This window comes from Anolis carolinensis, chromosome 4 (assembly GCF_035594765.1).
Source record: "Anolis carolinensis isolate JA03-04 chromosome 4, rAnoCar3.1.pri, whole genome shotgun sequence".
Classification (NCBI taxonomy): Eukaryota; Metazoa; Chordata; class Lepidosauria; order Squamata; family Dactyloidae; genus Anolis; species Anolis carolinensis.
Window position 1 is genome coordinate 248295947 of NC_085844.1, and position 24147 is coordinate 248320093.

Genomic DNA, 24147 nt, shown 5'->3' on the forward strand with positions numbered 1-24147 from the left:
GGTGCAGTGTGTTAAAGCGCTAGCTGCTGAACTTGCAGACCCAAAAGTCACAGGTTCAAATAAAGGGGGGGCAGAGTGAGCACCCACTGTTAGCTCCAGCTTCTGCCAACCTAGCAGTTCGAAAACATGCAAATGCAAGTAGATCAATAGGTACAGTTCCAGCGGGACCTTGGAGGTGTCTATGGGCAACGCCGGCTCTTCGGCTTAGAAATGGAGATGAGCACCAACCCACAGAGTCGGACATGACTGGACTTAACATCAGGGGAAACCTTTACCCTACCTTTACCTTACATATACATTAAATAAGGATCATGTATTAGATATTGCTCGTGCACACTTTGTTTTTGTAGGTTTAAATTTCAGTAAAATAACTGATGCTTGAAATAACTCTAACTTGACCAATGCTATGAGTCAAATGGATTGAAATCAGTGTTGGGCTTTGGCCACTGTTATTGTTTGCTGCCTCTTTGGCTTTATCTACACTGACGATTTAATGCAGTTTGAAGCTAGCTTCAAACTGTGGTAGACAGGCATCGGATTTCCACAAAAGTGTGTGAAAGAATGCACTTAATGTGCACAAGTGTTCTGTGGTTTGTGTAATCACCATCCAAGTCTCGAACTGGTTCCAGGAATTCCTACGTAATCATCTACACAGTGGAACCACTTTCTTCAATACTGGTTGGAATCTGCTTTAAATAGCCAGTGGAGATGGGTTCTTTGTCTTCCTTCTCAGTTTCAGGGCTTATCGTAGTTTTACTTCCCAACTGGGAAGCTATGATAGGGCTGATATTTCAGTCCTACTAATAGCATTACCACTGGAGACTGCCATTTCACCCACAGCATCTGTGACTCTCAGCAAGAGGGCTGCTGCTTTCTTACTCCTTACATTGGACACCCATGAGTTACTGCTCTGGTTGACACCAGTCCTAGTGATGTTGCCATCTGTCATTTTTATGAACATCCTTCAAAGTCCCTGAATGAAAGAAGTGCTTCTTTGCCTTCATCGTAGCCTATTGTGAACTTCCTTTGGTGACACTAAGCTCACCTTTGCCTTGGGAGACCAGCTGGACCAAATTCTGGACAGACTCCAGGAGCTGCAATTGCTGATGATGGAGCAGACTGGCATTGCTGTTGGCAGCCTGCAAGGACATCTCCAGGCCCTCAATGGTGTCGCTTTGGCGGCTCACCAGTTCCTGCAGCTGCTCCTTCTCCTTCCGGATCCCCTCCAGCTCCATCAGGTGCTTCGTTTCCATCTGCTGAACTCGTGTTTCTAACAGGCTGAGGAAGGAAAGGAGATGAGTGAATGGCACAATTATTTATTTATTTACAGTATTTATATTCCGTCCTTCTCACCCCGAAGGGGATTCAGGGCGGATCACATTGTACACATATAAGGCAAACATTCAATGCCATATAACATAGAACAGAGACAGACACAGACACAGAGGCAATTTAAACCTGCTATGATTTCATTTTAATTGACATTCTATACAGTCCTGGGATTGGTAGTATGCTGAGGCACTAAACCAGTGGTTCTCAACCTGTGGGTCCCCAGGTGTTTTGGCCTACAACTCCCAGAAATCCCAGCCAGTTTACCAGCTGTTAGGATTTCTGGGACTTGAAGGCCAAAACATCTGGTGACTCACAGGTTGAGAACCACTGCACTAGAGCTTTCAACTGGGAATGACCTCTCTCCAAACTGCACATCACAAGATTCCATAGGAATAAGCAATGTCAGTTGAAGTGGAATCATCGGTCTATAACTATGTTGTTGGATAATGTCCTGGCTCAAGTCCAATTTACAAGCACTTTGCCATAGAAGTACAGTAGAGTCTCACTTATCCAACATAAACAGGCCGACAGAATGTTGGATAAGTGAATATGTTGGATAATAAGGAGAGATTAAGGAGAAGCCTATTAAACATCAAATTAAGTTATGATTTTACAAATTAAGCACCAAAACATCATATTATACAACAAATCTGGCAGAAAAAGTAGTTCAATACGCAGTAATGTTACGTAGTAATTACTGTATTTACGAATTTTGCACCAAAATATCATGATATATTGAAAACATTGACTACAAAAATGCGTTGGATAATCCAGAACGTTGGATAAGTGAGTGTTGGATAAGTGAGACTCTACTGTATATGCCAGTGACATACTGATTGTAACATACTGATAGTAACTATGAATTCACAGAGACTTTGTGGCATTACTGCCATCAATTCATCTTTGATGTTGTTGAGTGTGCTTTGAAATACATTGACCCTAAGGTGATCCTATCATGGGATATTCTTGGCACAAGTTAGTCAGAGGGGATTTGTCATCACTGCTGTTCTTTGAGGCTAAGGCTTCTTCTAGACTGCCATATAATCCAGATCATCAATACAGACAATCCATATGATCTGCCTTGAACTGGATTATCTGAGTCCACACTGCCATATAATCCAGGTCAATGTGGATTTTATACAGCTGTGTGGAAGGGGCCAAAGAGTGGAGACTTGCCCAAGGTCATCTGGTAGGTTTCAATGGCCGAGCAGCTATTTTAATCTTGGTCTTTAAAGTCCTAGTCCAACATTCAAATCACTAAACCATGCTGGCTCTCAGAGCAAGAATATGAAGTAAAATGTGTAAGTAAATTGCAAGGCAGTGCTCTCACCCTGGGATTCTTCCTGTTCGGAAGAAACAGCAGCAGGTTGTAGGGCCTGGGATGATGGATCAGACCCTGAAATTTAATGCTATCACCACTTACTACTTAGGTTTGGTCCAAAGAAGAGCCTACCTGTTTCGGTTCTGGAGTTTATGGATCTCATTTGTCTGCATCAAGAGTTGCTTCTCCAGCTTGTTTGTCGACAGAGAGTTCTCCAGGAGTTGGATCTCAATGCGGGACGTTTGGTTGAGTACCTGGTTATGGCGTGGAACAAAATGTAAGGTCAGACTGGGAAAATAAGCTCAGCCGGGGTGACAATAATGTGCAATGGAGCATGTACAGAGTACTTGCCCACACTACAAAACAGCTACAACCATTCACCACATGACAAAGAACTTCCAGGACTCAATAGCATTAAATCGTGGCAGTAAAAGTGGTGTCAAAACACAATAATTCAACAATATAGATGCACTCTAAGATTCAGTGGCTCGACATTCTGATCCTGGAAAGCTTTAAAGCAGACTTGGTGAAAACTTCAACCTCTTGCAAATCCATTTAATTTGATGTAGAAAGCTCATCTTTGGTCCTTCCTTAAAGGAAAAAGTATGGTGACTATGGTTAGGTATATAAAATAATAATAATAATAATCATCATCATCATCATCATCGTCATCATCATCATCCAAACTGACAAAGTTCAAGATTGAACTTCAAAGACTCTGGCAGAAACCAGTGCAGGTGGTCCCGGTGGTGATGGGCACACTGGGTGCCGTGCCAAAAGATCTCAGCTGGCATTTGGAAACAATAGACATTGACAAAATTACGATCTGCCAACTGCAAAAGGCCACCCTACTGGGATCTGCACGCAAAATCCGAAAATACATCACACAGTCCTAGACACTTGGGAAGTGTTCGACTTGTGATTTTGTGATAAGAAATCCAGCATATCTATCTTGTTTGCTGTGCCATAATAAAATAATAATAGATTAAAAAGAAAGCTAATCTTTGGTGACACTTGGTTATTAATTGTCCACTTCAAGAAGAGTGTCTAAAGCAGAAAGATGGGATAGATACCCTTAGGAATCTCTTGAGAGAACTGGGAAAATTAATGATGGAACTAAATCTCACTTTTCATCCCAACTCTTGAAGGCATTTATTGTTCCTTTCTGCCAGGAGGAGTGGGAATTGTGTAGCCCTCCACTACATCTCCCATCAGCCCTAGCCAGCAGAAGCCATAGTGAGGAATGCTGGGACTTACAGTGAATCTCCTTTTTGCCCAGGAACCTACCTGGGCTTCCACATCTGTGAGTTTCCTGGTCTGTTCAGCTGTTTGGTTCAAGAGGTTTGTGCCGATCTCCAGCATGGTGGCCGTCTGGTTGTGCACCACGTTCTGCTGGATCTGCACCATTTCTGACTTCATGTTCATCTGGATGTAGCTCTCCAGCTAAAAGGAAAACAACCAAACATTATGCAGGGACTGTGTGAAACCTCCACAGTGCCAAGTTCTAGCTTGGTGTCCAACCAGTTCATTCCAAAACAAGAAACATTCACTCAAATTTCATAGAATAATACAGTTGGAGGAGACCTCAGAGGGCATCCAGTCCAACCTTATTCTGCCATGCAAGAAAACACAATCCAAACCCTACTGACAGATGGCCACCCAGATACAGACATTCCACAGACTTCCAGGAAGCAGTTGCATCTATAGTCAAACAGCTGTTATCATGAGGAAATTCTTCCAAATATTGGCTGCAGTGTCTAGGTACGCTGCGCAAACAGAACGAAAAACCTCTTTGTGAAATGAGCAACACCAACTTGCATGCTGTTATTTTATTAAGGTTATATAATTTTTTCACATTATTGCACATATTTATATACTGTTACTCTTAAATGACAAAAAATCTTGGAAATGTATGTTATTATCTTACAAATCATGAGATATGTTGTGTCCCCATATGTTTCATTATTACAATTTATGTATGTGTCTGTATCTCTTACAAGCAGTTGGTTTAGCCTCCGGTTTGCTGGTGAACCTGAATTACTGTGTTGCAAAATGTGTAAACAATGTGTCACCAACATGACATGTTTGGAAAGCTCTGACATTATATATCTATTGATGCAGCCTAGAATTGCATTGGAGTTTTGAGCAATTGCATCACACTCTTGATTCATGTTCAGCTTGTGGTCTGCTAAAACTCCTAGGTCCCTTTCATCCATCTGCAATTATGTTTTTGTTTTGTTTTGGCCTAAGACTCAGTGGTTCTCAACCTTCCTAATGCCACGACCCCTTAATACAGCTCCTCTTGTTGTGGTGACCCCCCAACCATAAAATTACTTTAGTTGCTACTTCAGAACTGTCATTTGGCTACTGTTATGAATAGTAATGTAAATATCTCATATACAGGATGTATTTTCACTCACTGGACCAAATTTTGCACAAATTCGCAATACACCCAAATTTTAATACTGGCTGGGTTGAAGGGGGTTGATTTTGTCATTTTGGAGCTGTAGTTGCTGGGATTTATAGTTAACCTCCAATCAAAGAGCTTTCTGAACTCCACCAACGATGGAATTGAACCAAACTTGGCACACAGAATTCCCAACAGAAAATCCTGGAAGGGTTTGGTGGCCATTGACCTTGAGTTTTGGAGTTGTAGTTCACCTACATCTAGAGAGCACTGTGGACTCCAAACAATGATGGATCTGGACCAAATTTGGCATGAATATTCAATATGCCCAAATTTGAAAATTGGTGGAGTTTGAGGAAAATAGACTTTGATATTTGGGAGTTGTGGTTGCTGGGATTTATAGTTCATCTACAATCAAGGGGCCCCTTGAAACCCACCAATGATATAATTGGGCCAAACTTCCAACACAGAACCCCCATGACTAACAGACAATACTGGAGGGATTTGGGTTCCTAACACCATCTGAAATCTATTCCAGAAGATTTTTCTAGAACAGGCATAGGCAAACTTCATCCCTCCAGGTGTTTTGGACTTCAACTCCCACAATTCCTAACAGCCTACCGGCTGTTAGGAATTGTGGGAGTTGAAGTCCAAAACACCTGGAGGGATGAAGTTTGCCCACACCTAGTTTACAAAATATTTTTGTGGTCAAAAAATATCCCAGCTCTTCCTGAGGCCAGAGAGCATGCTGTCTAGCAACCTGGCCATTGACTTCAGGAAACAAAATGAAACAAAATACTATCCTCTACTTGGATAAATCAAACTCTCTGAGAAATGTTAGCTGGAGAATTACTGCATATTTATTATATCCTTGACATCTTTCTTGCTTTCAAAACATCACAGCATTTCCAACATACAGGCTGTATGACCAGAGCAGCTGGAAAAAGATCATTTGAATGAGCAAACCCTGGAATGCAACACAGGTTTAGAGATGAATTTTCCAAGCCAGACAACCCAACACTGTATAGGAAGGAAAGCATTTACATTTCTTGGATTGAAATTGCATTTTTGAAAATGTAATCAAAATTCAATTTTAAAAAGGAAGGAAAGCATTATCTCAGTTCATCCTTCGGCCAATGGATTGAAATGTGTAAATATCTCCTGGTGCTGCTGCTTCTCTTTCCAACTTTCCTTTTGTCTACAGCAATGTTTTTCCATTTTTGCTCTTCCGGATGCTTTGGACTCCAGTTCCCAGAATTCCTGGTTGCATCTGCACTGTAGAATGAATGCAGTTTGACCCAAAAATTTCTTTTTTATTCTGTTTCCATCCCATAATTCCCAACAGCTGGGAAATATCCGCTTACAACTCCTTTGGGATTCGATTGCTCCAGTCCCAACTATGTTGGACCATCTGTGACAAAGTAGGAATAAACATGTCATTTCCTCCGACACGCATCCTAATCCACATTTTGTTGAAGTATTTCTGGGGACAGCGAGCTTTTATTTTAATACTGCTACAAAGGATTCCTGAAAAGTTTAATAGCACTTTTGTTTTTTTTAATGACTTTTTATATGTTCATGTCACCAGCTTGATGGCCCTGGCTCCATTTGGACTCCTAGAAATTCCTTGCCTATGGCAATGGAAAATGAAACTTGAGCAAGGAACATTATGTATCAGGGACGCATCCAAGGACACAGTGCAAGCAATGCTAATGGTGTAATTTGTTGTTACACAGTGGAGCACTCTTTCTTTCTCTTCTCTCACTTTCTCTCAATTGTTAAATGGTGAATCAACACGTAATTAATCCAGCTAATTAATCCGCACTTGGGAATGCACCTCCACTGAGGAATTAATGTACCTTGACCCAACTTGAATTACAATTTATTGTTGAAGGCTTTCATGGGTGGAATCACTGAGTTGCCCATGAGATTTTCAGGCTGCATGGCTATGTTCACCTGCATCTGTGGCTGGCACGTTCAGAGGTTCTGTTAGCAGTTAGGCAAGTGGAGTGTATATATACATCTGAGGAATGTCTAAAGTGAGAGAAAGAACCTTTGTCTGTTTGAAGCCAGTGTGGCTGTTGCAACTGGCAAGCTTGAATTAGCATTTGAGTAGTCATGAAGCTTGCAATTGAAAGGAGATGTTGACAAGCTGGAGGTTGTCCAGAGAAGGGCGACTAAAATGATCAAGGGTCTGGAGAACAAGCCCTATGAAGAGCGGCTGAAAGAGCTGGACATGTTTAGCCTGCAGAAGATAAGGCTGAGAGGAGACATGATGAGGGCCATGTACAAATATGTGAGGAGAAGTCATAGGGAGGAGGGAAAAAGATTGTTTTCTGCTGCTCTGGAGACTAGGATGTGGAACAGTGGCTTCAAACTACAGGAAAGGAGATACCACCTGAACATTAGGAAGGACTTCCTCACTGTGAGAGCTGTTCAGCAGTGGAACTCTCTGCCCTGGATTGTGGTGGAGGCTCCTTCTTTGGAGGCTTTTAAGCAGAAGCTGGATGGCCATCTATCAGGGATGCTTTGAATGTGATTCCCTACTTTTTGGCAGGGGGTTGGACTGGATGGCCCGTGAGGTTTCTTCCAACTCTATGATTCTATGATTCAATCAGGGTAAAGTGAACCACCTAAGGTGAACTGAACCACCTAATCCAGACTCTACAGGCCAATGGGTGCTCTACAGCAGACATCAGAAGAGGTGCAAGACCAAGAACAAACCACGACAGTACAGGCAAAGATCCACCTAGAGGAAAAGTGTTCTTCTATCAGGGAAACCGCTCACTGCTTAGGGAAGCTGATGAAAAACTACAAACAATCTACAGACCCACTTAAAAATTCAACAAATGCTATGTTCAGCAAAGGACAAGAGGGATCCTCTCACCTCTGCAGGAGTCTACCGTATACCATGCAGCTGTGGGCAAGTCTACATAGGGACCTCCAAACGCAGCAGCAATGCCCAGACACAAATTAAGGAACAGGAAAGGCACTGCAGACTGATTCAACCAGAGAAGTCAGCCATAGCAGAGCACTTGATGAACCAGCCTGGACACAGAATATTATTTGAGAACACAGAAATGCTGGACCAGTTTGACAACCATCATGTCAGACTACACAGAGAAGCCACTGAAATCCACAAGAAGCAAGTGAACAATTTCAACAGACAGGAGGAAACAATGGAAATGAACAAAATCTGGTTACCATAATTAAAAACACCAGAATCAAGATGGTAAATAAAGAACGCCACTTGAAAACAGCAGAACTCCAGACAGGAAATAATCAAGTGGCAGTTAACACCTCCCAAACAGAGGATGCCTCCAGGCAAACAACAGCCAGGCTAGTAAGGTAAAGGTAAAGGTTTCCCCTGATGTTAAGTCCAGTCGTGTCTGACTCTGGGGGTTGGTGCTCATCTCCATTTCTAAGCCGAAGAGCCAGCATTGTCCATAGACACCTCCAAGGTCATGTGGCCACTGGCATGACTGCATGGAGCACCATTACCTTCCCGCCAGAGCAGTACCTATTGATCTACTCACATTTGCATGTTTTTGAACTGCTAGGTTGGCAGAAGCTGGAGCTAACAGCTAACTCACTCTGCTCACTACTTTCGGTCTTCAAGTTTAGCAGCTCAGTGCTTTAACACACCAGGCTACCTCTATGCAAATACTGAATGACTTTGCGGCTGCAAGGCTATTCAATGTTAAACAAGCTTACTAATTGCAGCATTCACACTTGCTTCAAACAGACAAGGGTTCTTTCTCACACCTTGGACATTTCAGGTTTATATACACTCCACTGAGCTAATTTCCAACAGACCTCTGAAGATGTCAGCCAAATATGCAGGCAAAACTGCAGGAGAGAATGCTACTAGAACAGGGCCATACAGCCCGAAAAAAACTTACAGCAACCCATTGAATTACAATTACTATGGCTCAAGGCTGTGGAATCCTGGCACCAATACTCTTTTTGGCAAAGAGGATTTACCTTGTAAAACTACAACTCTCAGGATTCAAAGCATTGACCCATGGTCAGTTAGAGTGGTGTCAAACTGGTGGTGGAAGCTCCTTCCTTGGAGGCTTTTAAACATCTGTCGATTGTGCTTTGATTGTGCTTTTCCTGCATGGCAGGGGGTTGGACTAGATGACCCATGTGGGCCCTTCTAACTATTATTCTATTATCCTATGAAACTGTGTTGATTCTACTGTGTGGATTCACCCTCAGATTCACAAAAGTATTTCGACCCAGAAAGCAGCTATTTAGACGCTATTTAGAATGGAACTAGATGTCCATTCTGAACCCAAATGCATAAATAATACATTGAAGTAAATTAGTTTTTAAATATATCTCTTATAACGAGACCCATAAGAGCTGGGGGGAAAGACATTCCACTACAGAGTTGGACAGGACCTTGCTGTCAAAAGAGGATGCGATGGCAGATTGGGCGTCTGCAGCGTTTGGCATCTTTGCAAAAGACAGAAAGAGAGATGCTTTCCGTTTAGGACACAGATTAAAGTCAGATGTGGTCTCCTTTCTCCCAATGCACCAGGGAGCTACATTTCCCAAAACTTTCCTATTTTTAGGAATTGTTATTATAAATCAGATGTTTAGTTAGCTTGATACATTCCAGGTGATGATGATCAGTGTTTTGGAAAGATTTGTGGGATTTGGAGAGAAGGAAGACTTCCAAAGATATACTGCACTGCACAGATCCATGGGGGAATGTCGCAAAAATGTATTCATTCTGTGGAAATCAGGAAAAAAGCAAGATATTTAGGATCCATAAGTATCCATTATCCAAAAGTGTTTTACATTCGTTATTTCTTTATTTATTTGGATTTTGGCATACTTATGTTTGAACTTGGGAGCCACGTTCAAACACAAAATCCATAGACACCTTGCACACACACTTTGAAGGTAATGTTATCCATAATATGTTTATAATTTTGTGCATGAAGAAAAAGTTGCTTACACTGGATTTTCAGAAAGCAGTGGTATTGCTATCTTAGACAGCTATGTGGATTGCATAGGATTTTGGTATTCCAGGTATGTGATGTTCCACCTGGATGCTTTTAGCAAAAGTGCTTCTTCAAGAAGTTAAAGAGATCTGTTTGCCATCACACATGGTTTGCTCAACTATATATGTTGCGCTGAGAGTGTGGTCCCATCTACACTGCCATATAATGCAGTTTGAAACTACATTGTATGGTCCGTTTAGACTCACATAATGCTAAACTGCATTATATGATTCTAAACCAGGCACGGGAAAACTTAGCCTTCCATGTCTTTTGGACTTCAACTCCCACAATTCCTAACAGCCTACCGGCTGTTAGGAATTGTGGGAGTTGAAGTCCAAAAGACATGGAGGGCCCAATTTTGCCCATGACCTTACAGACCAGTTTCAAACTATATTATATGGATAGGGCCTTAGTAAATGGTAAGTATGTGTTGAACAGATCAGTTAACAGAATTTCCTGATGGCAGGAGCTGTCCAGCCATGGAACTTGCTGCCTCTTCTCTGGAAGCTTTTAAGGAGAGGCTGGATGGCCATCTATCAGGAGTGGTTGGGTTGTGTTTTCCTTCATGGCAAAAGGGAGTTTATTTATTTATTTATTTATTAACAGTATTTATATTCCGCCCTTCTCACCTTGAAGGGGACTCAGGGCGGTTCACAATGCACATATGCATTGCTAACATTTAATGCCATTACACATACAACATATTGTCACGCCCAAGGCAACGGAGCACCAAGAACCGAACACGGAGGCCAATAACTATCTAATATCTTTATTAAGAAAATATATAAGAATAATAAAAACAAGTAGAAAATATAGTCCTGAAGCAGACCTATCAAATGAGGTCAAATATAGTCCAGAAATACTTTGTCCAATAAATGATATTAGAGTTCAAAGTAGAATCCAATAAACCGAAACACACACTATTGCCAAGCAATAGTGTGGGGAAATGTCCAGAGTCTTTCGAGGTCCAAGGTAAATTCACAACAAGGCTGAAACAAAACTTGACTCTATGAACAAGGTCCGTGGCTAGGAACAAGGCAAGGCAATACTTGAATACTTGGTTAGGCAAAGCAAGGAGACTGGGGTTGCGGACTTTGCGAAGTCCACACAAGGCTGGAAACACGAAATCACTCCTGAAGTTGCTCTGTTGACTCCGCACGGAACCTACCGTGCCAGGCACCTATATCTGGGCCCCGTTTTCCTGCCAAGCAGGTGTCCAGCGTTCTCTTTCCCTAGAGAACAGGAAACAAAACCCAGCTTTCTCCAGATGTGAGACTCCCTAGATTTTCCCAGGGGAAACATGGCTAATCAGTGTCTTGTTTAGCTGCAATTCTCAAGCTCCTGCGAACCTGTTCTTTCACTCCCCTGTCTGCAGTATAGGACTGTCTCCTAGCAAAAGGGGGTGAGAGCTGCTCAAGGTCTGTTTTAATGGGTTCTTGGGCAAAAACATCAACATCAGGCATCTGGAAAGATTCCGGCTCTTGCTGAGCCGGCGAAAACCCCATGTTTTCGTCTTCATTAGCCACGATGGCACTGGGAGCAGGACTGCAAGGCCCATGAGGCATCACACATATATAGACAGAGACAGAGGCAATTTAACATTCAAGCTTCCAGCTTCATCAGGGTATGCTCGATTCCGGGCACAGGGGGAGCTGCCACTTCACCGTCCACTTGTGACAATGAGTCCTTGATGGAGTACTTCCTCATTCTTCTGCACACTGCTAGAAGTTTTTATGGTGTCATAATTTAGTTAAATTAGCCTCCCCGCATAAAGTGGTACCTAAATTTCCTACTCGACAGATGCAACTGTCTTTCGGGCTGCATAGGTCAACAGCAGGTCAGGAGCTCACTACGACTCGGGCTGGCTTCAAACTCATGACCTCTAGGTCAGTAGTGATTTATTGCAGGTGGTTACCAGCTGCGCCACAGCCCAGTCCCACTGGATGGACTGGATGACTCTTGTGGTCTCTTCCAGCTCTTGAATGCTACAGTTCTATATATATTTATTCTAAGGCAGGCATGGACAAACTTGGGTCTTCCAGGTGTCTTGGACTTCAACTCCCACAGTTCCTAACAGCCTGCTCTAAGGTATACTAAGGCCCCTTCTACGCTGCCATAAAATCCAGTTCAAAGCAGATAATCTGGATTTTATCTGGCAGCGTAGAAGGGGCCTAATTCTATTTCCGCTTGCTGCTTTTCTTTATGTAGCTTCTGCTGTCCAGTCACATCCGCCTGGCTGGAATCAATTACCGATTTTCACTCCACTTGTTTGTTTATTGAAAGCTTTGTTTGGTTCTTTTGTTTTGTTTTGTTTATAATGTAAGTTGTCTTTTTTCCAGCCAATGCTTCCTAAGGAAGTGTATTAAAAGATTCAAACCAGGCAAAACAAAACTCAGATGTCAAAACCAGAGCATGGAACAGATTGAAAGCAAGCAAATACAAAACAAGGGCTGCTAAAGCCTTCAGGTTTAGAGGTCAAAGTGGATTTGAGAAGTTAGAAGTGGTGCCCAGTCCTACAGGTCTGTGGTCAATGGAAATTAGAGACTTGGGCAAAACCCTGATACTTGGCAACCCTCCTTCTTATAGTTTCTAATGTTGCCCTTTGCACTTTAAGACATTGCCCTCTGCTGTGGGCGTATTGCATTGGAGAGGCTGGTCCCTTTAACACTTTCCCCTTGGTGCAGATTTGCTGCATTTGGCTTTACTCTGTTGACCGCTTTCATTGGCAGATAGAAGCAATATTTGGTGGTGACTCATTCTTGGCTGTCCCTGTCTTTGGACCTCTGAAACTGCTAACAACTTCTCAATTTGGATAACTATTGTGCGGTCATTAAGTCCTGGACCTGGCTGTTGCTTCGGAGAACTGAGTTCAAATTACTGCTAATGTCCAAGGCATCAGAGCATAGCAATCATTGGTGTAATTCTTGCACGCACGCTCATACTCAAGACACACAAAGAAATCACACTTTGAGGCTATGGTCAGGCTAAATCTTAGAGAAAGCAGGTGTTTTGGCTGGTGAGATGGTTGGAAAGAACAATTGGAGAACTTCATATAAGCGATTTTGTGCTAATGCCAAAGAAAGCAGGAAATTATGTAGGCAAGGAAAGAGCCAAAATGTGTTGAGGTAGGAATCAAGAGAAATTACAATATGTGCAGGCGGGTTGCTTACAATCCAAAGCCTGATAAGTACCAGAACTTGGGAAAGTTGCTTCTTTGGCTCCAGATCTAGCCATTCATCCTAATTAGAGGAAATTTAGTTAAATCAATTTAATCTACAATATGTTTTGACTTTGCAAGTGCCTATTATTTCCAGAGAGCCACTCCAGTTTGATTTTAGACCACAGATTACCAATCTCAGAATTCCCTATCTCAGCGTTTCTCAACCTGGGGGTCAAGACCCCTGAAGGGGTCGCCAGGGGGATTTCAGAGGGGTCACCAAAGACACCAAAACACATATTTCTGATGGTCTTAGGAACCCAAATCCCTCCAGTATTTTTTGTTGGTCATGGGAAGTTTGGCCCAATTATATCATTGGTGGGGCACAAGGGGCTCTTTGATTGTAGTCGAACTATAAATTCCAGCAGCTACAACTCCCAAATGTCAAGGTCTATTTTCCCCAAACTCCACCAGTGTTCACATTTGAGTATATTGAGTATTCATGCCAAGTTTGGTCCAGATCCATCATTGATCGGAGTCCACAGTGCTCTCTGGATGTAAGTGAACTACAACTCCAAAACTCAACATCAATGCCCACCAAACCCTTTCAGTATTTTCTGTTGGGAGTTCTGTGTGCCAAGTTTGGTTCAATTCCATCATTGGTGGAGTTCAGAATACTCTTTATTTGTAGGTGAACTATAAATCCCAGCAACTGCAACACTCAAATGACAAAATCATCTGCCACTCTCCCAGGATTCAAATTTGGGCGTATCGGGTATTGGTCCAGTGAATAAAAATACATCCTGTATATCAGATATTGTCATGACAATTCATAACGGAAGCAAAACTCAGGTAGTCCAGTTCAAAGCAGGCAATCCAGATCCAAAAACTGGATTATGTGTCAGTGTAGATGAGGCCTTGGTTAAAGAGATTGGATGGGCTTCCTCTTTGGGCATTTGCGTATTTCTGCATGGCAAGGGATTGGAGCAGATGGCCTTTGCTGTTCTTTCTGTTGTGGTAATCTCTGAGCGGTTAGACTCAATTTAACCCTCTCTGGGGGAGATTTCACCAAAAATCAGCAGAGTAGCAAAAGCAAAGCTTTTAAATGCAGCAGTTACTTACACGGGGCGAGCAAGAGAAGCCTTTGACCATTTAGGATTGCAATGGACTGCAGAGTCTCAGTAAAAGTTCAAAAAGTATTTATTCAGGTAAAAAGAACTCCATTGTAGATAGAAAGTCTTGGGAGCTGTCTAGTCTACTCTAGACTGGTTTCTAAGGAAAAATAAGAAAGGAAAAATAACAAACATCTACATAGTTACATCTTGCCAGGAGAGACAGCAAGATGCTGCTTGTTAGCTAGAAGAACAAAGGGAGAAGAAGACTGAACCAAAAATGGTTCCAACCTCATGGTCCACTTTATTGGCTCGGGCTGTGGTGCAGGCTGGAGAGCAGCTGCAATGAATCACTGCAATGAATCACTCTGAGTCATGAGTCATGAGTTCGAGGCCCGCTCGGAGCCATGTTTGTCTTGTCTTTGTTCTATGTTAAAAGGCATTGAATGTTTGCCTATATGTGTAATGTGATCCGCCCTGAGTCCCCTTCAGGGTGAGAAGGGCGGAATATAAATGCTGTAAATAAATAAATAAATAAATAAATAAATAAATATTGGGGCCATAAAACATTCTGACCAATGAGAAGTTAGCATCCCTGGAGATTTACATTTCTACTAACTTCAAAGTAAGGGATGTGACATAAACAGGATAGAGTGAAACACAGTAAAGCCTATCTAGGCATGCTTTGGAAACAGGGAGAGGATTCCCTCAATCTAACTCTATCATCTATCTAACTACATCTAGACTTGAGTAGTCCAGGATGATTCCCAACACTTTCTAACTCTACAATTCAGCACCATGATGACCTCACTGTTATTTTTTTAAAAGGGAGCCAGTAATTTGGTGGTAACTTCGCTCAAGTCAACTGCAAGAAAGAGCAATTTATAAGGATTTCCAGATAGTGCTGAAAAGCACATCAAAAACAGGCTAAACATATTAGAATTGGCTGTCTTTTGAGCTTAGCAACTGTAGTCAGTTGCAGCTTCTTAGTTCTTCCTTCCTGAAGGGTAGCAAGTGAATGTTCTGTCTAATTAGGCATGGTTAGTAATTAGCCATTTTCATAAGCAAAGGAGGTTCCAAGCTGCAGCTGGTGGACATGTTATTCTCAGCAGGGTTCCTCCAGGCTGCCTCTTGTTTCTCTTCATCACTTCCACACCAGAACCTCTGCCCATGTTTACTGTACTCTGCTCACAAATGTGTTTGTTTTCATAAAACAATGGTTTTGCCTAGGAAAATTTTCAAACTTCAAGCTGTGGGGCTTCACAAAAGGTTCTCCAGCAACAGTCCCCAGCTGCTCTATCCTACAAACTGCTCTTCTGTGGTCGCACAAATTTGTGTGTGGTTATGTGTATGTGGGGAGGTTGAACAGGCTTAAGATCTTTCTGGACCTTATCACATTGGGAAATACTCCGTTTCCGAGACTCTTTGAAAATGATTCCGAATGGGTCTTAGCACATGACTTTTGCCCCATTCCGTCAGTAATTGGTCAGAATCCATCTGGAAAACGTTGCAGAAACAGAGTAACTGAACACAGGATTCTAATCGTGTTTCCTGATTTACTACGGTTTCTTCTGTTGCTGAAGTGCTGTTTATACATGTGACCAGAAAACCAGTAAGCATTTCATCTGAATACAGTAGTAGGCACCCAGTCCTAAAAAAATACAAGATGCATACTGATAGAAATGGATGACAGGCCTCACAACCTCTGAGGATGCCTGCCATAGATGTGGGCGAAACATCAGGAGAGAATACTGCTGGAACATGGCCATACAGGCCAGAATACATACAACAACCCCAGACAGCCTGGAAAACTCACAGCAACTCGGTGATTCCAGCCATGAAAGCCTTCGACAACACAAGTACTTTTTTTTCTAATCTTCAGTTTGGATTGCTACAAAAAATAAAACAGCTTGTATGGCCCATTGTACACCAAAAGCTAAGTACAAATTCTGCTATATTTTCATACAGTACTGCTTCAAAATGCAAATCAATACCAGGAAGATAAGACGAATCAAGTTTTCCTCTCTCCTTCTCCACAGTGAAAGAGTGTCAGGTCAACGAGTTGGGGCTGGTTTTTAATTATACCTGGTTTTAATTATTGTTTTGTAATGTACTGTAGTTTTATATGATGTGTTAAAATTTTCATATCTGTGATTTATATTTATTTTGAGTTTTTGTATTGTTTTAGATTTGGAAGGCATCAAATTGCTGCTGAGTGTTAGCCACTCTGAGTCCCTCAATGAGGGAGAGAGGGCAGGGTATAAAACAAAGTAAATAAATAATAAATACTGTAAATAGATTCCCATTGATGCTGTGTACAATCGCATTGGTTTTTTGAGCAGCCGCATCACACTGTTGACTCATGTTAGTTTGTGGTCTACTCAGATTCCTAGATCCTCTTCATGTTATGATTGAGCCTCATGGCTCTGCTACTGGCAGACGTGGGCGTAAGACTCCTCGAGAGTCAGATACTCTCGAGGAGCGAGAAAGAAAGAGGCTGCGAGATATCTTTGCAGAACCATCTGACGAAGAGTCTTTTGAGGGGTTTACGGAGAGAATGGAGGAAGAGCTGGTTAGCTCAGAAGAGGATGAGATGGATTGGACTCGGGTAAGGGAGGAATTGGGTGCCACTGGCAATGATGGGATGGAAGATGATTGGGGACCTTCAGGACTAGACCCATGGACAAGCTGGAGGGATGGGACGGGATCCACAGCTGGGGATGCTGTGGGGCGTAGTCAGAGGTGTTCCAGTTCTGATGAGGAAAGTGATGAGGAAACGCCCGGGTTAAGGAGAACAGCTGATAGTGATGAGGAATTGTAACTGGCATAAAATGGGGCTTGGGAGCAATAGCAAATTGCGTTGGGCAAGGTAATCTGGACAAACGCTTGGGATCTGTGTGGGACGTTTTCCTGAAGACGGGTGTGTTTCGTGTGCTGATTACGTAAGTTGTTTTGGAATTTGGGTTCAGACGGCGGGAGGAATTGTGTGGGCTTTTGTTTGTGCAAACCTCTGCTTAATCTCAATAGCTTTGACCTTCCGTCGTCTTCTTGACGGACGCCATCTGCTACTCTGGATTTACGGACTGAACTGACTACGGGCTCGGATTCTCCTACTGGACTTGGGAAAACTGCAAACGTCTGCTTCTGCCTATCGACCTTCGGAAAGAACTGGGACTACTCTACTGCTTCAATCCTCGGCTGTTGTGGTTGTATTGGAAATTGCCTGCTGTGTGTAGGAGTGACTTCTAAGTTACTCAAAACATAGTGCTGGCAGCAGAGAGGCATCTGCTGCCAATTAGTTACATTCTTTTGAACTCTTTGTTTCCCAGCTTCTGTTTTGTTTGTTCCCAAGCTGAAGCAAGCTGTTTTGATTTTACCCGGATTAAACTCCGGTTTAATCCGGTTTATCTTTTGAACGTTTTTCTTGCCCCTTTTTGCTTTTTGTGGCTAATGTTGCCTAGCCCTTGTCTTTTACGGGCATTTTGAGTTCTGTAAATCCAATAAACTCTGTTATCTTTGATCTTGTGGCGTTCTGTCCTTGACAGATTGCCCAACGCCCATAAAAAGTTTTACTGCAGTAGTAAATCTCGTCAAGAAGACGATGGATGAGTTAAAGGCTAGATTTGAGCAATTACAAATGGCCTTTAACGCCACTCAAGCAGCTCATTCTGTTAAAGGACATGTTTTGACCCCAGAACGCTTTGACGGATCCAGGTGCAAACTGCCAACTTTTTTGGCACAAGTTGAGCTTTATTTTTCCCAGCTCAGTGCTCAAGCTTATCCTACGGACACTAGCAAGGTGGCATTTATTTTGAGTTTGTTGACTGGTCCCGCAGGACAATGGGCCACCAATTTGATTTTGGGAAATGACCCAGTCAAGGACAATTTGAATAATTTTAAGAAGCTACTAACTGACACTTTTGGGGATCCCCTCCGTACGGAGAATGCTGGGTGGGCTTTGTATCGGCTGAAACAGGGAAAGGGGACTGTTTTGGATTACTTAAATAAGTTTAATTTGTACCGTCACCAGCTGGACTGGGGGGAAAATGCATTCATGCTTTTGTTTACTGCTGGTTTAAGTGATTATCTCCAGGACGAATTGGCACGCTTGGAGCCGGCTGAAAATTGGGATGCCTTAGTGGCTAAAGTGCTGCGTTTGGACGCCAGGTTTGAGTCCCGTAAGCACTCAAAAGCAATGTGTGCGCCACCTATGCATGTAACCAAGGCACCTGTGGTTATGGGGGAAGAGCCTATGGAGCTTGGGGTCTTTAAAAAGCTGTCTACAGAAGAAAAGAACCGTAGGAGGCAGCTGGGGTTGTGTTTGTACTGTGGGAATGCTGGGCATTTTGCCAAAAACTGTAATGTGAAACCTTCTCAGCTTTCGGGAAAAGGCCAGCCCTAGTGCGACGTGAGTCCAACGCATTAGGGCTTTTAAAGCAGTCAACTGAGGGGAAGAAGCATGTTTTCGTACCCATTACGTTATCTGTTGGGGGAAAGGAACTTGTTTCTACTTTGGCACTGCTGGACTCAGGGGCTACGGTCTCTTATGTGGATATTGAGTTTGCTAGGAAGCATGGCATTCCTATAGTGCGCAAGGCATGCGACGTGTGGGTGGAAGGAGCGGATGGGAGACTGCTGGAGACTGGGGTGGTTAACCATGAGACCTCAGCAGTAATGTGGGAAGTGCAGGGAGTAACGGGAACGTTTGTGTGGGATATTACGAGCCTGCCCAGATACGATGTGATCCTGGGGATGGATTGACTAGCTGTAGTAAATCCACAAGTAGACTGGGTGACGCGTAAGCTGACCTTTAAGAGGCAGGAATGTTGTACTCTGAACACTACTCAGCCTGATATGGAGGGAGTGCCTGCTGAGTATGGGGAGTTCTCTGATGTATTTTGTAAAAAGGAAGCGGACAAGTTACCGCCGCACAGGCCGTATGATTGCGCCATTAAATTAACGGAAGGTGCGAGATTGCCAGCAGGAAGGCTATACGCCTTGACTGTACCGGAAAGGCAAGCTTTACGTGAGTTCCTAGATGAGAATTTAGCCAAGGGGTTTATTCGCCCATCTAGCTCTCCAACTGCGGCGCTGGTATTCTTTGTTGCCAAAAAGACTGGGGACCTCAGGTTGGTTTGCGACTATCGGATCCTTAACAAATACACCATTCGGGATAGGTACCCGCTACCTTTAATCTCGGAACTACTATCAAGGGTGCAAGGGGCTAAGGTCTTTACCAAGCTTGACCTGCGGGGGGCGTATAACTTAATCCGAATACGGGAAGGTGATGAATGGAAGACGGCATTTAACACGTGTTTCGGATGCCACGAGTTCCGAGTCATGCCTTTTGGGCTTTGCAATGCGCCTGCGGTCTTCCAGAGGTTCATAAACGATGTGTTTAGGGACCTAATTGACCAATTTGTGGTGATCTATTTGGATGATATCTTGATTTTTTCTAAGGACGAGAAAGAACATCGTCAGCATGTCAAGCAGGTCCTGCACCGTCTGCGGGCTAATGGGCTCTTCGCCAAGGCTTCCAAGTGCGTCTTTCATGTGCCTGAAGTGGAGTTCCTAGGTCATGTAGTGTCAGGTAGGGAACTTAAAATGGACCCACATAAGGTTGACGCAGTCAACTCATGGCAGGAGCTCAAGACTAAGAAGGATGTGCAAAGGTTCTTAGGATTCGCTAATTACTACCGGGAGTTTATCCCAAATTTTGCCAAGCTCATGGTGCCTTTGACGCAGCTCCTGCGTAAAAAACAGCCATTTGTGTGGGGGCGGGAAGCTCACGATGCGTTTCTGCAATTAAAGTCTAGCTTTCAGTCAGACAACATACTAACACATCCTGATGTTGACAAACCGTTCGTGGTAGAAGCGGACGCTTCTAGCTACGCGTTGGGGGCTGTATTGTCTCAAAGAGATTCCTCAGGGACTTTGCGTCCCTGTGGATTTTACTCGCGGCAACTAACACCATTTGAGCAGAACTATACCATATGGGAGAAGGAGTTATTGGCGATTAAGGTGGCGTTTGAGGTGTGGCGGCACTGGCTAGAAGGGGCGCGGCACCAAATCGTGGTCAGGTCTGATCACAAGAATTTGGAGCACTTACAAACAGCTAAAAAGTTAAACCAGCGTCAAATCCAATGGGCTTTGTTTTTCTCCAGGTTTAACTTCAAAGTGCAATTCGTGGAAGGGAAGGCTAACTTGCGGGCCGATGCCTTATCCCGCAAGCCGGAGTTTAAGACCAATGAGCAGGTAGTATGTCAGACCATCTTGCCTACTGCCTCTCTGTGTGTTGTAGACAATGAGCTTGGGTTACATGACCAGATCCTTGAGGCTCAGAGAGAAGATGTGTGGACTCAGGAACAACTCATGCTGTTGTCAGCAGGTAACCGTACAATACTGCCTCACCTGCAAGATCAAAACGGAGTATTGGTACGCAGGGGGCAGGTCTATGTACCAGTGGGGGCCCTCAGGTTGGAGGTGATTAGAGCCCACCATGACGAACCCATGGCTGGGCACTTTGGCAGATTCAAGACCGTGCAGCTCATCACCAGGAGCTACTGGTGGCCGAAGATGCGGCAAGACATTCTGCGCTTTTGTGACAGCTGCGCTGTTTGCCAGCAGAGTAAGACGCCTGTTGGGCGCCCTAGAGGGTTGTTGTCGTCTCTACCTGTTCCTGAGAGGCCATGGCAAATCATTTCCATGGATTTCATTTCGGATTTGCCTAAGTCTGGGGGTTATACTTGTATTTGGGTGGTGGTGGATTTATTTAGCAAACTGGCTCATTTTATTCCTTGTTCGACCATTCCGGCGGCCCCTACGTTGGCGTTATTGTTTACTAAGCACATCTATCGTTTGCACGGAGCTCCTGAGGTGATTATTTCGGATAGGGCTCCACAATTTGTGTCACGCTTTTGGAAACACTTCCATGAGTGCTTAGGTACCAAGTTAAACGTCTCTTCAGCGTTTCATCCTCAAACGGATGGTCAGTCGGAACGGGTTAATGGGCTCTTAGAGCAATATTTACGTTGTTTTTGTTTAGATCAACCCACTGCTTGGGTGAAATGGCTACCGGTGGCGGAGTTCGCTTACAACAATGCGGTGCACACGTCTAGTCAGCATACGCCATTTGAACTGACTTATGGTTTTCACCCACGGGGAGGTGTGGCACCGTCGACCAATGTGGTCTCTTCTGACCCTGTGTACCGCTCCTCGGAAATGGCTGCGTTGCATGATGTTGCCCGTCGCTTACTGTTGGAAGCTAAGGCAACGCAAAAGACTCAGGCCGACCGCCGCAGGCAGGCAGGGGAGGAGTTGGAAGAAGGGGATTTGGTGTGGTTGTCTTCCAAGCACATTAAACAGGCTGGGGGAAAGTTTGCGCCTCAGTATTTGGGTCCCTTTCCTATAGTTAAAAAGATTTCTTCCATTGCGTTTCGTTTGCATCTACCGTCTAGTTTAAAGGTCCATCCAGTGTTCCATCGTTCGCTGTTGAAATTAGATACCTCCAGTCGTCGTGGTGCTATAGCGGAGGATATCACTGCCACCTCTCCGCCTTCGGGGGAGGAGGCCTTTGTGAGAGGGGATAGTGTTATGATTGAGCCTCATGGCTCTGCTACTGGCAGACGTGGGCGTAAGACTCCTCGAGAGTCAGATACTCTCGAGGAGCGAGAAAGAAAGAGGCTGCGAGATATCTTTGCAGAACCATCTGACGAAGAGTCTTTTGAGGGGTTTACGGAGAGAATGGAGGAAGAGCTGGTTAGCTCAGAAGAGGATGAGATGGATTGGACTCGGGTAAGGGAGGAATTGGGTGCCACTGGCAATGATGGGATGGAAGATGATTGGGGACCTTCAGGACTAGACCCATGGACAAGCTGGAGGGATGGGACGGGATCCACAGCTGGGGATGCTGTGGGGCGTAGTCAGAGGTGTTCCAGTTCTGATGAGGAAAGTGATGAGGAAACGCCCGGGTTAAGGAGAACAGCTGATAGTGATGAGGAATTGTAACTGGCATAAAATGGGGCTTGGGAGCAATAGCAAATTGCGTTGGGCAAGGTAATCTGGACAAACGCTTGGGATCTGTGTGGGACGTTTTCCTGAAGACGGGTGTGTTTCGTGTGCTGATTACGTAAGTTGTTTTGGAATTTGGGTTCAGACGGCGGGAGGAATTGTGTGGGCTTTTGTTTGTGCAAACCTCTGCTTAATCTCAATAGCTTTGACCTTCCGTCGTCTTCTTGACGGACGCCATCTGCTACTCTGGATTTACGGACTGAACTGACTACGGGCTCGGATTCTCCTACTGGACTTGGGAAAACTGCAAACGTCTGCTTCTGCCTATCGACCTTCGGAAAGAACTGGGACTACTCTACTGCTTCAATCCTCGGCTGTTGTGGTTGTATTGGAAATTGCCTGCTGTGTGTAGGAGTGACTTCTAAGTTACTCAAAACATAGTGCTGGCAGCAGAGAGGCATCTGCTGCCAATTAGTTACATTCTTTTGAACTCTTTGTTTCCCAGCTTCTGTTTTGTTTGTTCCCAAGCTGAAGCAAGCTGTTTTGATTTTACCCGGATTAAACTCCGGTTTAATCCGGTTTATCTTTTGAACGTTTTTCTTGCCCCTTTTTGCTTTTTGTGGCTAATGTTGCCTAGCCCTTGTCTTTTACGGGCATTTTGAGTTCTGTAAATCCAATAAACTCTGTTATCTTTGATCTTGTGGCGTTCTGTCCTTGACACTTCATATGTAGATGATAGATGGAAGCTCTTACGTGTGCCCGCGAGCCCAGAGACATCCTGCGGAATGATGCACCACTCAGCTTTGCAGAACAAAGTAACAGAGGAACTTTTACTAAATCCAAGAGGTCCACAGATTTAATCCATAAATCTGCTTCAGTGAAGATCAGCAGCAAACAAGGCCTCAGAAATAGTCAGGTCTCACTGAGTACAGAGCCATCTTCTTTTCATCCAGTACTCAGAAGACTCTCACACACACTCACAGAGAAACCTGTTCAAACTGGTTCTCCAGCAGCAGGATAGCAACAGTTACAAACCAATTCCCCAGGTCCTTGCAAACTCAGCCAATTGGCTACATGCATTTGATTTTCCAGTTAACACACGTTGCACCTCAACACTGGTTCACCTTGCTCTTAACACACACTCCACCACAGCAGACTTGGTTTTTACCGTTCATCAATAAAAGATAGCAAAATCTGAATAAAAAGTAATAAAGAAAGCAATAATCCAAATGCAAAGACAATCTGTAGAATATAGTTCAAAGTATCTAATATAGCAAATCAGTCCTGAAAACAAGGCAGTATGAACTCCAAAATGCAATCCAAACACAGAATCTAAGCATGAATAAAAGCAAGAATCCTTTTCCATGAGCATAGACATGGCAGGAACGTAGCTTCCAAAATCAATGTTGCTTTGTCTGAAATCTTTCCCTGTTTCCCCCTATTTAACCCTGCTTACAGGCTAAGAAAGCATTCCTTTGTCCTTGAGTTCCCACACGTTTACCAGCTATCCTAAGAGACCGTCTGGGACGATGAACTCTTAACCTTAACCTTGTATCCCTATCTAAAGAAGACGCCTCTGACTCTCTGCCAGAGCCACCTGGGACTTGTTGATGTTCTGAATCCTGTGAAAGATCACCCTTATCATGGACTTCTGCTTCACTACTAGTCTGTTTATCAAAAACTTCTGTTTCACTGCTAGCCTGTGGCCTCTCTGACAATTCAGAGCCTTCACCATTTCCTTGGCGGAGCAGCCTGTGGACTTCAGCACAATTATCATCATCGCTGTTCAAAAT

General features: G+C 43.7%; 1 protein-coding gene across 2 annotated transcripts in view; it reads right to left on the minus strand.

The window, feature by feature from the left end:
* The window catches only part of angpt4 (angiopoietin 4), a 48400-nt gene that overhangs the window by 7553 nt on the left and 16700 nt on the right, over positions 1-24147 (minus strand). Inside the window, exons 3-5 of one of the 2 annotated variants that reach the window (XM_062979116.1) lie at positions 3911-4096; positions 2786-2907; positions 1046-1278 (exon numbers count right to left, since the gene is read on the minus strand). In XM_062979116.1, coding sequence (XP_062835186.1) covers positions 1046-1278; positions 2786-2907; positions 3911-4096 — 541 coding nt within the window. The remainder of the gene's footprint in view (positions 1-1045; positions 1279-2785; positions 2908-3910; positions 4097-24147) is intronic. The other variant, XM_062979117.1, reaches the window with a different exon arrangement.